This window comes from Lactuca saligna, chromosome 2 (assembly GCF_052625555.1).
Source record: "Lactuca saligna cultivar CGN05327 chromosome 2, ASM5262555v1, whole genome shotgun sequence".
Lineage (NCBI taxonomy): Eukaryota > Viridiplantae > Streptophyta > Magnoliopsida > Asterales > Asteraceae > Lactuca > Lactuca saligna.
The window spans coordinates 115,422,249-115,438,405 of record NC_136418.1 but is presented as its reverse complement, the minus strand read 5'-3'; the positions used below and the strand labels follow the sequence as shown (position 1 = coordinate 115,438,405).

At 28.6% G+C, this 16,157-nt stretch overlaps 1 protein-coding gene across 1 annotated transcript; it reads left to right on the top strand.

Moving 5' to 3' along the window:
• Nucleotides 1-10,657: 10,657 nt before the first annotated feature.
• On the top strand, nucleotides 10,658-14,140 carry LOC145031395 (putative HVA22-like protein g). The gene is made up of 7 exons (XM_078979938.1): nucleotides 10,658-10,942; nucleotides 11,182-11,259; nucleotides 11,389-11,487; nucleotides 13,048-13,104; nucleotides 13,185-13,248; nucleotides 13,414-13,623; nucleotides 13,720-14,140. Exons 2-7 carry the CDS (start codon nucleotides 11,228-11,230, stop codon nucleotides 13,957-13,959), a joined length of 702 nt encoding a protein of 233 aa, XP_078836064.1. The 5' UTR covers nucleotides 10,658-10,942; nucleotides 11,182-11,227; the 3' UTR covers nucleotides 13,960-14,140.
• The last annotated feature ends 2,017 nt before the right edge of the window (nucleotides 14,141-16,157 follow it).

The window sequence follows — 16,157 nt, the reverse complement described above, 5'->3', positions numbered from 1 at the left end:
TTATCGGTGATCTCAGAGTAGTCCCGACCATTCAAGAGCTAGTTGAACTATTATGTGATAATGAAGGCACGATTACTTTGACCAAAGAACCCAAGGATCATGGTAGATCCAAGTATATCGACAGAAAGTACCATTACATTATACATAGGGTTGAAGAAGGTCATCTCCTGGTGAAGAGAGTATTCTCAGAAGATAATCTTGTAGATCCTTTCACATAGGCTCTGAGTAAGGTTAAGCATAACCAACATGCTAGGACATAGGCCTAGGAGATGATATTAGTTTTAGTCGTTATTTGATAGTTTAAAACTTGTAACAAAATAAATATAATTTATTTTGGTGATTAAATGATAGAGATTAGTTATGAGTATGGTTACTTAAGTTGGAATTGTTTAATAGTTGAACAATAGAAGGATTCTAGATCCTGCCTAGGGTGAACGAAATTTAGGAGCCTCCTCGGGGTTCTATAATATCTCATGTGGATAATACGAAAACTAGATAAAGCCATATTTGAAATAATATTATTTCATTTCAAATTAGGGTTTCTAGGATTTTCTATCAGCTATAAATAGGACCTCCTGGGTTCCTTGTTTTGGTTCAAGCCTACACTCAAGCAAGAACGGATGAAATTCTACTCCTCTCTCCTTTCTTTTATCAAGTCTTCTATTGTTAGGTTTGGGTACAAACAATTAGAGACATCAAGCTTTTGGTGTTGCCTTTCCAAGCAAATTGAAGAAAGGAATTATTTATTATTTACAACAATAATTAAAGAGTTATGTAAACCCTAATCTATGTAATTTTAATTATATTAGGTTTGCCTTAGGGTTTATGATGTTTAATTGTTTATTTCTTTCAATAGGGAAAGCTTAGATCCAAAGAAGGTTGCATGTGAACTTAAGGGTTAATTTGTTTTCACCATATGTCTTAATTATAACCTATAAGTCCTATCAGATATATAGGAATCAAAATATGTTGAATCACTCATGTTATGATCTTCTACGTCCTAGGTCTTCCCGTTCCATCATCTGGCTTATGTTCTTCATGTAGCATTCACACCATATGACTCTATGAAATTAGGTGATACTTCCACATATTATGGGTACACATGATACATCTCTATTTTTCCCTCGGAAATCATTAGAATTACCACTACTTAGCTTTCTATTCGCCTCTAACCATCAAATGAAATGCGAATAATCCGTCCTCTTCTCTTTGAAATAAGGGGCGCTTCCAGTTCTGTCGGTGCCTAAAACAATTTTGTCTTCTCAATATTACTATATCTCTAGTGTCAATAATTTTATATGAAGAACTACTGAACTCAATCACTTGTTGTCATTACTCTTTAGTTTTCTGTTAAGGCCTATCCTATAGAGGTACTCAAATTAGATCAATAATCAATTTATAAGTTTCGTTGTAGACCTAATTGATTACTTCCAATTGCATAAATCAATAGTTCAAACCGCACTCAAAGGTAGGGCATGTCCTATTTTTATAAGAACTTTTGTACCAGAAATAATGGTATCTCTAATTATAGCCCCCATGAGATGTAAAATATATCTCTTCTCACCATCCCTATAGTGCATGAGATAAATGTACGCATTTTGATTCGGATCGTATTCTATGGTTACGATTCTACCATATTTGTTTTTTTCATTCCGTTAAAAATCTATTTTACGGTATAGACGCTTATATGTTATGACCTCCCGCCTCTATGCCATGTGGTAATGATTCCTTTGGCATTATGACCTTTACCATAATGATGTTGTCCATAGATCAAATTATTTTGTGGATTGGATTTCACTTGACTACCATGGCTCCATTGTGTGTGCTCGGGGTAGAAGTTTAATATAAATGTATCGCCAAGCTATTAAGTATTTTGATTTAAGTTCTTTTCTTTCTAAGAGGTGGAATAGAATAACCCGGTTGAAGCATAATGGTCATCCATATGTAATGTATTGTCTGTCTCATAATGGGTCCCATTCTTCTAGCCTTTCCTCGAAGGAGATGACTATTCATCGCGATTACCTTAACACCAAAGAAGAGTTCGACCCAATGTTTTATTTTTGTCCAAGTTGATCCCGATTCAACATTAGAAGTATATTGATTTTTCTTCAATAATTGAATACTTATGTCTGTAAATACTGCATACCTGATTCCATCCATATATCGATTTGGTTCCATATGAGTTTTAGTCTCAACAAGACTACTAATTCTTAATGTTCATATAGTATGATATGAATATATCATACCAATTCATGCTATGCATACTACCCTTTACTTTTTTTATCAATGGTCATAAAATGATCCTTTTTGTCCTTATGGACGGAGTGACTACGCTTCAACCTCAATTAATAACATTGGTCTATACACTTGTTAACTGATATGTTCCTGGATTTCTTGAATGGTCTAATGAAACGAAAACTACGTCAATAAATTTCATCTTAAACATCAAATACATATACTCTAGCACATCGTATAATTTATAAATCTTTTAGAATATATATATTTTTTGTTGATATACATGTTTGTATGTGTCATATGATCTGGTATATAAGAAATTAAGGGTGTTCATAACCGGATATCGGACAATTCGGATATCCGAAATTTCAGATAGTTGATTTTGGTATCCGATTCCGTATCTGAAATTTTGGATATCTGAAATTTCGCATATCCAAAATTCCGGATACGGATTCATATACAAAAACAGATATCCGAAAATTTGAAATTTTGTTCAAATTTGAAAGTTTTTGTATTAGAAAGACATAGTTTTAAATCATAAAGGAATATGAAGTAATATATGTATTTAACTACAGGTATTATGAATATGTTTTAGTTACTAACATTCATATTATAAGATATATGTATAAGATATATGTGATTAAAATAACAAATAATGTATAACTAAAATCAAAATTTTTAAATATCGGATATCCGAATTATCTGAAAAATCTGAAAAACACAATCCAATTCCGATTCCGAAAAATCGGATATCCGAAATTTCAGATAATTTGGATTCAGAATTTCGGAATTTCAGATATGAATATTTTTGAACACCCCTATAAGAAATTATACATGAAAGATGACTTGGAAATTCAAGGCCATCATCATATCATATCATATCATACTATACTTATAAAGGAAGCATTTTTTCTTTCACCACATTAATTTGAAACTCCCAACTTTTCATATTTCCATATAATATACTTTCTAACTTAAATATGTTATTAATTATAAATATTATGATAAATGAAAGACTTCTTGATTTATCAATAATTTCGATAGTATTAAATGCATATCCTAAATAAATATTTAAAAAAAAACTTAATAATATAATGTCAAATTTAAAACCTAAAGTAAAATATCAAACAAATTTTTAAAAAAACTAATTGTATATTTTTAAAAAGAGTTAAAAGGAAAATATTAAATACAATAAACATAAAAAGAACATAATTTAAAAGTAAAATTAATTAAAAGATCTTCAAAAACTATTTTTTATAATAACTGAAATTCAGTTAAGTTGTTTTAAAGTTTAATTTATAATAATAATGATAGTTAAAATTACATAAATTTATAAATTAAACTCTGTTACACCACAAAAAATGATTGATAATTTAATTAATCATCTTGATGAAATTAAAACGTCGTCAATTTTTTTAAAGCTAATAAATCATAACATTAGTTAATTAAAACAGATGATAAATATAACTAATTTTATACATACGTATACCGTAAAATGATTCTATTTTAGTAAGTGTTATATTATCTATTCTTCAAATTAGCTATAATGTTATATTAACTAAATATATAAATGTAACAATAATTATTTTTTAGTTAATATAAAGGATATAAATATTTTCAATAACATATGATTACTAAAAGTTAACTAAAAAATTTTATTTCGCACAATGCGCGGATATTCGCCTAGTTATATTATAAAGGAAACATTTTTCCTTTCACCACATTCCTTTTAAACTCTCATGCATTTTTCCTTTCACCATATTCATTTGAAACTCTCATGACTTTTCAATTTCTTTCTAATAATAATTATAAGTTGGTTAATAAGGTTAAAAAAATATCAAATCTAAAATGTAATAATATATAAAGTAAATTTCAATATTAAAATAATATCTTTACTTTTACTTATAAAGTTATGTTTTTTTAACTTTTAACATATTATACTTAAGTTATTAGTTTTAATATATTGTTGAGTGTAAACCATTATCATTTTAAAGATATTATTTTAGAACAATTTGTATAAAATATTTAAATTATTAATTTGAATATAATATTACAGGGTCAACTTAAATATAAATTTTAGTTTAACTTAAACAACCCAAAAAATATTTTGAAAATAGTTAAAAGTGATTCAGTGTAGTGTCTTTCTAATAATGATTATAAGTTGGTTGATAAGGTTAAATAAATATCAAACTTAAAGTATAATCATAAATATACTAAATTTCAATTTTAACATAATAGCTTTACTTCTACTTATAAAGTTATATCTTTAACTTTTAACATATTATACTTAATTTATTAGATTTAATATGTTGTTATATGTAAACCATTATCAGTTTAAAGCTACAACTTTTGAACAGTTTTGACAAAATACTTAAATTGATAATTTAAATATAACATTACAATGTCAGCTTAAATATAAATATCAGTTCCACTTAAAAAACCAAAGAATATTTTGTAAATAGTTGAAAGTGATAAATTGTAGTGATAAATGCAAAAACTAAATTGTAATTTCAATTTAACTAAAATATTTCCTAAAGATATTTTTATAATCATTAAAAGTTTTCAAATATATAGCTTAAAATAATTTACAATAAGATTGGTTAAATATAACTATATATAAATGATTATACAGTTACTTTTAAAATCAAAACACAATGTTTGATGTTTTAAATAATTATAATGATAGAAATTAAAACATTAAGCAAATAAATTTTAAAAAATTAATTAACAATAACAACAACTATAAATAACATTACCATATGTTATATTTAATTTGATTAATGTGTAACTCGTGGATAGAAGTCGTTCAAACGATTGAGATTATGCAGTTATAATAGATGTATATATATTATCATATAATTCAAAATAATCAATATATTATATTAATTTAGTATACAAATTATTATATCAAATTTAACAATAACTTTATTACTATGTTTAATATATATATATATATATATATATATATATATATATATATATATATATATATATATATATATATATATATATATATATATAAAGACTTCAACTATATAGGTGTTTTTGTGCAACGTAAGGACATTCGTCTAGTATCTTCCTATTCTAATAAATGAATAGGTCTATTCTCTTATTGACAAGTGTCATTATATTAGAACTCCTCATTAATATTATATGTCCCCTATCATGTCAATTGTCAACATATTAATTATCTATTTTAAATTTCCCACCTAATTACATTAAATTTAAAAAAATTTCACTTTAATTAAATTAATTAATGACATTAGATTAAAAAATAAAATAAAATTAATACAGATTATAAGGTGATATAACTTCACGTATTTATTTAAATCAACGATTATAATTTTATATAACTAAAAAATACATCTTAATTAATAATTTATTTAAAATAATTAAATAATAACTTTTATTTTTTAATATAAAATTTTAATTAATTTTATAACTGTCTGTAAATTAGTAATAGTATAAACACAACCATGCCTTCTAGGTGTCTCTCCATTATGTTTGAATAATTTCCACCGCGTGTCCGCATCCTAAATTTAGTATTTATTTTATGGGATTTTTTGGTCAAATTTCCAATGGATTCTTCCATGCGACGTTGACCTCTTGAGGCTATTTTAATTTTTAACGCAGTCATATGCATACTTATTTCAAACAACTATCCAACTAGGAAACTACCATTTCATTATAAAAACTAACATTATAAGTTCTAGATTCCAAATATATTTATGAAAAAAGATGAACTACTTCAAGTTTATGTACTTTCTATAAAACAAAATCCCATTTAGTTTGGTTTGTAATGTGTAAAAGTTTATATAAAAACCATACAAATATTTTATAATATGTAAAAGATGGGGATAATGACTTAAAAAGGTAACGAAGTTTCAAAAGTGTACAAAAAAGATCATTGTTGTTTTTTTTTTTACACAAAATACCATTTTACCGGCTATTGTAGGTTATCCGGTTTCTAAATGTTCAAAAAATACCATTGTTGTTTTTTTAGTACAAAAAATATCATTAATGTTACTATTTGTACACAGAATACCAACAAAATACACATGTGTTCAACTAAAACATTGTGGTAACCAGGTACTTTAGGTAATGGGATGAAATGAGCGTAATCAGCAAGTGCTTGTTTAATTTTTGTTGAAATTGTTGGAAAAGATCTTACTTCCACCGTATGATCAGCCGAACAAGATTACAGGTGATGCTTCGGCTGATAAATTTTTCTTCAAATCGGTGATGAGCGTAATCAGCAAGTGCTTGTTCGGCTGTTAGATAGACTAAAGTAGAAGCATTCTTGTATGCCTCTTTCTGGCTTCCATATGGCATCGGTTCACCATAATATCGATGCTAGATCAAATCACGCAACTTTTGATAAAATTGTATTATTAAAGGTTTGCAAGTGAACAAATTAATGTAGAGTAGAGTGATTAGGGCTTTTACTTCGGGGAAGATGACCATGGCACCAAAACGAGGGGCGAATTCCCAAACGAAGTCGGTGTTGGCAGCGAACCATTCGATGTCGCCTTCGCTGCCACAATAAAGGAAGATTGGGCCCAAACGACTAGGGCCTGGGCCCACCCAGTGATCGGAGTTGATGAGATAATGTTGTTGGAACTTGGGAAGATCATTGAAACTGAAATGATCAAGAGTCTGATCAAAGTATTGTGTCTCGTAAGTGTACTTCGGCTGAACAAGAATTTTTGGGTTTTGAGAAGCCGTGGGGATTTGCCGAGAAACGGAGGTGGCCGGTGAGATTCCGGCGTTGATGAAAGTAGGCAGATGATTAGGAGGAAGAATAAGAAAAAGGGTTTTGCCATAGTGGTGGAGGGTGGCGATGAACAACAATAATGGCCGAAGTGAAGTGGATGGTTCTTTATAAAAAGTAGCTAAATTTCCATTACATTCAAAGAAGGAAAAATGATTTAAAAAGGTAACGAAGTTTCAAAAATGTACAAAAAAGACCATTGTTTTATTTTTTGTACACAAAATACCATTTTACCGGCTATTGTAGGTTACCCACAAGGTATTATTTGAACACATGTGTACTTCATTGGTATTTTGTGTATAAAAAATATACTTTAATGGTATTTTGAATAGTAAAAATAAAATAATAGTATTTTTTGTATATTTTTGAAACTTCATTACCTTTTTAAGTCATTATCCTTATCCCTAAAAGATGTGAAAAACTTGTAGTTGTAGTCTTTTTCGGATAAATTTTAAGCTTTGTGTACTACGTTGGATATTGTCTCTAGATTATACTCTTTTTTGGATAAAGTGTGAAGTTTGTTTGTTAAAAGAAAGCATAGATGACTGAAAAGACGTGAGTCTGAAAGAAAAAAAAAAAAAAAAAAAAAAAAAATATTTGTTTGACAACTTTATGTTCTAGACTTTTAGTTATCATCGAAGATTCTTCGGAAAATGAATATTATATTTTTATCTATTGCCTTTAGTAATATTTTCTGTTGGGTTTTTTTTAAATGAGATGTAGAAAAAGAACAGAAATACCAGTTGCAATACGATAGAGAAAATAACAAACAAATTCAATTTCAATTCATTTATATATTTTCGTTTGATTTTAAATCTATCAAATGATTTCAAATATAATGATATTAAATAATAGCAATATAGCATTGCTTTTTTTATTTTTTATTTATGGTTGCAGTTTATTTAAAAACTGTAAAATGATTTTGTTATCAAATTAGAAATTTCTTTTCATAAAACGTTTGAAAAACTAACTTTAAGTAAACAAAAACCCTATACATGATAATATAGATAAATTTAGCGATACACAACTACATACTATTACGAAATAAATATATAATAATAACTAATAACTTTTAATATAAAAAACCAACATACTATAATTATAAGTGTTACCAAAAAAAAAAAAAAAAAAAAAAAAAAAAAAAAAAAAAAAACCTCAGCCGTTTATAAATATTTTATGATTTCCAAATAAACTAAATTCGGTAATCATTTTCTAATAAAAAAGTATATATATATATATATATATATATATATATATATATATATATATATATATATATATATATATATATATATATATATATACATAGAGAGAAAGAGAGAGGGTTCAATTGAGAAAAAAAAAAAAGGTTGAGAATGGGGGAATCATCCTCACCCAATCATTTATTTTTGCCGCAAAAGGCTCCAACGTAACGGCGGAAATTGGAAACGAATGAACATGTGTTTTCCAACATAACATATTTCCTTAAACTATGCTAATCATTACCTTAATATACAAAAAAAAACATAGTTTTTTTCATTTTTTTATTGTTATAAGCTATTTTTATCAAAAAATATTTTAAATATACCAAAATTCATTATTTTTTATTCTCTACAAATAAACATCCATATTGATATAGTTTTAAGATAAAAAATAAAAAAGAAAAATTTATATTTTCAGATATCGTTATTCATAAATGAATAACAATGCATCAGGTTTTATTAGAGTACATTCGTTATTCACTTATGAATAAAAAGTATAGTTTTTTTTTACAATTTATGTATCATTCATATATGAATATAATATATAATAAACATAGTATATTCATATTTTAATATTGAATAATGAATTCACTTGTGAATATTAATATAGTATATTCACTTGTGAATATTAGATGGTGTATTCACTTATAATTATTAAATGATATTTCATATGTGAATATTACATAGTATTACATGGTATATCACATGTGAATATTACAGAGTATATTCACTTGTGAATATTAGATGATATATTCACTTATGAATATTACACAGTATATTCACTTATGAATATTACAAGGTATATTCACTTATGAATATTACAAGGTATTTTGACAAATATATATAATTTTTATATGTTATTCACATATGAATAACATACAGACTTGCATATTTGTTTTGTGTTTTTAATAATCATATATTGATTCAGGTGAGAAAACATATTCATATGTGAATATAACATGGTAATTTAGTTTATGCATTTCATCAAACAGTTGGAGTGCAAACAAGTTAACTATTTTAAAAATGTTAAAAACATCAAGTTATAAATTCCAAATCATCATATACTTCCGATTTCAACTTCAGATGCGACATCCTATCTCTGATCGATTTCTCAATTTGATTTTGATTTCTGAAAATCCGATTGGGAACCTGTGACTACCGATTCTAAGTACCTCAATGTCGACTGTGATTGCGAGTCAAGAACTCCGATTCCAATTTCATGAACAGCGAAAAATTTCGGTTTAGTTGAAAAAATCTGAATGATTATTGAAGGTTGGAGGAAAATTTTTTATGATGAACGAACAGTTATCGAATTCTCTATAGTTACGTATTTGAGATTGAAGGTTATTACGATATTTACAAGTTTGTCACCTTATCTTTTATGCTTATATTAAATGAGTGGCTGAGAATGATTCCCCCATTCTCAATCTTTTTTATTTTCTCAATTGAACCCACACACACACACACACACACACACACATATATATATATATATATATATATATATATATATATATATATATATATATATATATATATATATATATATATATATATATATATATAGGGTTAAGTTCAAATGAGAATACTATTTAATGTGAGAACGTGAGAACACTACTTTATGTTACTATTATACTATGAATTTAATATGTATATTATTGTAGTAATTATAATATGAATATATTCAATTTTATATTGCTATTCTACTATAAAATTTATATAATGTGTAGTAATTTAGTAAATTCTAATGTGAATGTTAAATATGTGATTCTTCATATATTTGGTGATGAATAATGTCATAAAGTTGTACATACAAAACTTTAATGTGAATATTAATGTGTGATTGCTCGTATATTTGTTGATGAATAATATCATATCGTTCTATATACAAATTTCATAGTAGAATAGTAACATAAAGTAGTGTTTCTCACGTTCTCACACTAAATAGTATTCTCATTTGAACTTAACCATATATATATATATATATATATATATATATATATATATATATATATATATATATATATATATATATATATATATATATATATATATATATATAATTTCCAAATATACTAAATTCCATAACCATTTTGTTTTTTTCCGGCCAATAAAAATTACTAATTTTTTGAAATAAATTTGCATTACTATCATTACAACCCATATTTTTTTTTATTTTTTTTTTGTTATTTATCTATATAACTATATAATATGTATAACCAATAAACGACTAATCAACAAATAAGAATCCAGTTCATGATGTAAAATGTTATTTAATAAAATGCTATTATCAAATAAAGTTCATATCTTAATAAATAAAATAATGTTAAAAATTACGACCTATTCTTTGCATAAACTTTTTATACATTTACTAGTTGACTGCAATTTTGTTCAAAGCACCAAACGAACTAAAACTTTATTAAAAAATGGAACTCGAAAGGGAGAGGAAGAAAGGCGTCGGAGGCAAGTAACCATGGTTTCCAAACACACCTGCTCTTCTCTTTTCAATATCTCTTGTACGTTTTACCCATTCCAAATTCAACCGCTATCTCCCTTTATAAACCCAATTTCAGAACATTTACACATTCAAAATCTCTTCTTTTCTCTCTCAATTTCAAGTTTCCCAGATCAATTTCACAATCCCATCAATATCGACAAACAATCGATCGAGCATCGTACATCTATTTCCATTAAGGTACTAACAGTTTCTCTCCTGCTTTCCTAAGATTCCCCTCTTTCCCGGTTTTTTTTTTTTTTTGATTGATTGATTTAATAGGGTTTTTGCTGGGTTTTGTAATGCTAGTAACAGTGTTTAATCGGATAATTTGGTTCATCAAACTTGTATTTGTTGTGAATTTACTCATGCGATTTGATGAGGATACTGAAAATCAACGATGATCGATTAAATTAATTCCCCCCTTTACGTTTTCACAGTAAATTTGGCGAAAATAATTGGCGGCAAACGGAGGAAAGTTAGAAGATGTTGGGCGAGTTGATCACGAATAGTCTTGTGTAAGTTTCTTTCGATCACCCAGCTGAATTCGCTGTAAATTTGGGATTTTTCGCTACAGATTTTGTGATCGGAGCTTTGCTGATTCTAGTTTTTAATATGATAATTCGATAATTTGATTATGATTGCAGATTGGTTCTTGGATATGCGTATCCAGCTTTCGAGTGCTTTAAAACGATAGAGAAGCAAGGAGTAGGAAATGCAGAATTGCGATTTTGGTGTCAATATTGGTGAGTGTCTTTTTTCATGTTCTTCAATTTCATTTAGCAAATTGGATTTTTTTTTTATAAAGAATGTGGCCATGTGGGGTTATTATATACTATTTTAGTATTTTTAGAATAAAACACATTAATAAATTCATAAATTGTTTGTTATAAATCATTAGGTATAACCATTGACTTGCAATTAATACAACTGGTTCCATATGGTATCTATTATTTTTTTTAAAAAAAATATATTTCTTTCAATTATGAGTTCGACTTACGCATCGCGTCTTTGAAAAATCATGAGAGAGATGAATCAGGTATATAACAGTCTGATAAATGGTTCGCAGTGCAATGCCCACGTTGTAGGGCTACTACATCGGAACCTTTAACTTTGATCTTGACCATCGACTTTGACCATTTATGTAAGGATAGGATGGTAGTGGTGTATTTGTAAAAACGGTTAAGGGTTTGTGTATAAGAATGGAAACTAACTTATTATAATCGTGTTTGTGAGACCATAAAAGTAGTTTATCTTATACTTATAAGATACAATTTTGATAAAGTAATTTGAGATAACGCATTGAGACATTCCATTTTTCCATATAGACATCGTATTTGATTTTTAAGATATTTTTATTAGTTAAATTTGCATTGTTTTTCGAAAAAAATAAGTTATAAATAGTTTATTATAGATTCACTTTTAATAAAAATATTTAAGGGGTGTCAATTTAACAACAATTTAAAAAATATCTAAAAGATGTCAATTTAACAACACTTTAAACTAATCTATAAGTTAAAATTTAACTTTTGAGTTGTAAATCGTCAATCGAAATGGATATATAGTTGATGTGCAAGAGTAGCTTTTTTGCTTTTTTTTTTTTGACGAACATTATTGGAAATTACATTGTTTGGGACATGATTGATTTGGAGAAAGGAAGCCAAATGCATACCAAACATGTCATATGCTTATTTGTACTTTTCTTTTAATATTTTATATTAATATATTAATTTGATCAATTTTTATATGGAAAAAGGCTTGTGTAGAGAATCTTTTTGGATCAAAAAAGAAACTTTTTTTGGACACAAAAAACGAATTTTTTGGTCACTATCATGTCAGATAAAATGACATAGACGACCCGTGAAAATTTAACCCCTCTTTTTGGACGTAATAATTTTAGAATTGGACACATTTGTAACAAATATGATTGAAAGCTTTTATTCCGTTATTTCTACTAAATTTATTTTGTTGGATTTTTTTGTCCTCTTTTATAGTCCCTTAAACATTTTTAGCCCTAACATTGACATTATTAATATGTCCATTTTGTCCCCTTTTCATCCCTATTGACATTATTAATATGTCCATTTTGTCCCCTTTTCATCCCTATTTTGTTGATTTTTTTGTTCTTAATTTTTCAAAAATCCGAAACCTATTTACCCTTTATGTCGAAGAAGATAAATACAAAATGGTTATTTTTATAAAATTAATAGATAGCCTCCATATATATGATATTTTTTCAAAAATTCGAAACCTATTTACCCTTTAACAAATGTTTGATTTATCGGTTTTGGTTTTTTCGATCTCAGGGTAATTGTTGCAATACTCACAGTATTCGAAAGAGTAGGCGATATATTCATTTCATGGTATGTATATCTACACATTTAACAAATAAAGTTTTCATTTAACGATTTTGCATTTAAAAAGTTTGAATCCTTTTTTCTAGGGTTCCAATGTATGGAGAATTAAAGCTAGCACTCATTATATACTTATGGTATCCAAAAACCAAGGTAAACATATCAACATATCTCACTTTCTTTCATCTCTTTTGGTTCCCAAACTTCCATATCATTCAATACAAACAAAACAATCCAAAACAAACTAATACCAGTTTTGTACTGAAACAGTCCAAAACCGAAACTGATATTAATACTGATACTGATATCGATTTGCAGGGTACAGGGTTTGTATATGATACAATGTTGAGGCCATTTATATATAGACATGAAACCGATATAGAAAGAAGCTTAAAGCAATTTAGAGACAGAGCATGGGACGTGGCAATTTACTATTGGCAGAATTCCACAGAATTAGGTCAAACAAAGTTCTTTGATATCTTAGGCTATTTAATCTCAAAGCCATCACCCTCAAGAACACAATCTCAGGTATCATTAATCGTTTGAATAATCACCAAAAAAGATAGAATCTAATTAATGTTGTTAGAATTTTTTGAATAAAGTTCTCGAATGATTGTTATGCAGGGGTTGCAAAATCATCAAAGTTCCGGTGACGGACGTCCGCCGCCGCCGCCAGTTACTCCAAGTCCGGTTTCATTCGGATCAGAGCAGTGGGCACCGACTGCTCCTCCAGCGCCAACCACCGTCCACCACCACCAATACGCGGAGGAACTGCCTTTCCCGTCGTCGCCGAGTACGCATAGTCATAGTTCGGGTCATAAAGAACCAGTTTGGCTAAGATTTAGACGATCTAGAGGACTTTGATTCGTGAAAAGTAGGCATAAGTCATATCTACAGATTGTAAAGCAACAACAACAACAAAATTTGTATTCTAATTCTTATTATTAATTCGATTGGTTTATTGTTTCTACAAATTGGAGAGAAATTGAAACGAATCCCCGATTTGGGTGTTGTGCAGTTGACTTGATTACCTTTTTTGTTATAACCGGAAGTTGGTAGTTGTGATTGGAGTACACCGGAGCATGCAATCGCAGATTTGAGTAAAGAGATGTAGGAAAGCGTCGGAGAATCTAGTCCAGAGACGGTGGAAGATGGTGGATCCACCGGATTCAGGGGAGGTCGACATGGGTTGAAGGTACGCCCAGGCGGCCTGTTTCACGAGCCGGTTTCTGATCGAAATCTCGTAACCTGAATGAACGGCGGAGGAGGGGACTTTTGGGGACTGAACAACGGCGGCTGTTGATGGAAGGATGTCGCGGAGGGAGGTGTAGGAAGCTGGTTTGAGCGACACCAGCTCGAAATCTGCTGAAGAAGATAATGAGGAAGACGTCGTCGTGGTAGTGGTGGTGGAAGAAGAGTAGACGTCATTAGTGTGGAGCTTTATATCGGATGGTGTTGCGATGGAGTTACGTCGTCGGAGGGTGGAGATGGGTGTTGTAGGCTCATCGCCGGCGATGTCCATGGCGGAGGTCGGAGAAGAAGGAGGAGGAGGAGGAGGAGGTAGTTGTAGTCTTGAAAAGACAACGGCTGCCAATTTTGTTATTGACGTGAAATTATATTTGAAAAGAAAGGAGTCGAGTAACGCCAAGCTATTTCCATCCCCCAATTATTTGGTCTATGCAATCTTCAATTAAATTATTATAGTATTTTTTTGAGTAAATTACACGAATGGTCCCTATGGTTTAGGATAATTTGCACGTTTGGTTCCTAACTTATTTTTTTAACTCGGAAGGTCCCTATTATTTGTTTTTGTTACGCACTTGGTCCTTATCTTATCTAAAAAGACTATTTTTCCCTTGATTTTTTAATTTATTTAAATAAACACACCCCTAATCCCACCCCCTCACCTTACCTCACCTACCCCATCATTTTTTCCTCTTTAAATAATAGTCTTTTTAGATAAGATAGGGACCAAACGCGTAACAAAATTAAACAGTAGGGACCAAACGCATAACAAAAACAAACCATAGGGACCTTCCAAGTTAAAAAAATAAGTTAGGGACCAAACACGCAAATTACCGCAAACCATAGGGACCATTCGTGTAATTTACTCTATTTTTTTTTTGAGTAAATTAGACGAATGGTCCCTATGGTTTAGGTTAATTTGCGCGTTTGATCCCTAACTTATTTTTTTAACTCGGAAGGTCCCTATTATTTGTTTTTGTTACACGCTTGGTCCCTATCTTACCTAAAAAAACTATTTTGGCATTGATTTTTTAATTTATTTAAATAAACACACCACCAACTTCATCCATCTCAGCTTACCTTACCTATCCTATCATTTTCCCTACTTAAATAATAGTCTTTTTAGTTAAGATAGGGATTAAGGGTGTAACAAAAACAAGCAATAGGGACCAATGGCGTAACAAAAACAAATAGTAAGGATTTTCCGAATTAAAAAAATAAGTTAGGGACCAAACGTGTAAATTATCCCAAACCATAGGGACCATTCGTGTAATTTACTCTTTTTTTTTTATAAACGAATATTATGTTTATTAAATAAATTAAATATTTGGATAATTTATTGCGTGTCATTTCCCGAAGGGACTATTAATTAAATATTAATTTTAAATAAGATAATAATTGTAATGTATATGTATTATGTATAAGATAATAATATTTTCAACGTCGATGATAATATTTTGTAATAAAAATCTACGAATTCATATTTCTGGAAAGAAAAAACATTGTTAACAAAAAATCATGAACTTGGGTTGTGCATTCTTGAAAATGCTCGAAGCTTGCGTGTTTTTATATATTTTTATGAGATAATGTATATTTCATAAGTTTTAAAAAAATCTTAAAAATGACTAAAATAAGTTATATTTTAAGCATGTAAACAAAATAAGGTGTAGAGATAATTAGATATTTAGATGTGCGGTTTTTATTGATTAAGTTGTGAGTTCAAATTTATCATAGATGATGACAAATAACTCTACAACGTACATGTGTAAAAAGGTTCATTGATAAAAATTGAATTCAAGACCTAAGCCTTAGATATT

Coding starts and splice junctions, on each gene's coding strand:
- LOC145031395 (XM_078979938.1), top strand. CDS start 11,228: ATGTTGGGCGAGTTGATCACGAATAGTCTTGT. Junction 11,260..11,388: donor TTGATCACGAATAGTCTTGT/GTAAGTTTCTTT, acceptor TTATGATTGCAG/ATTGGTTCTTGGATATGCGT. Junction 13,624..13,719: donor CCTCAAGAACACAATCTCAG/GTATCATTAATC, acceptor ATTGTTATGCAG/GGGTTGCAAAATCATCAAAG.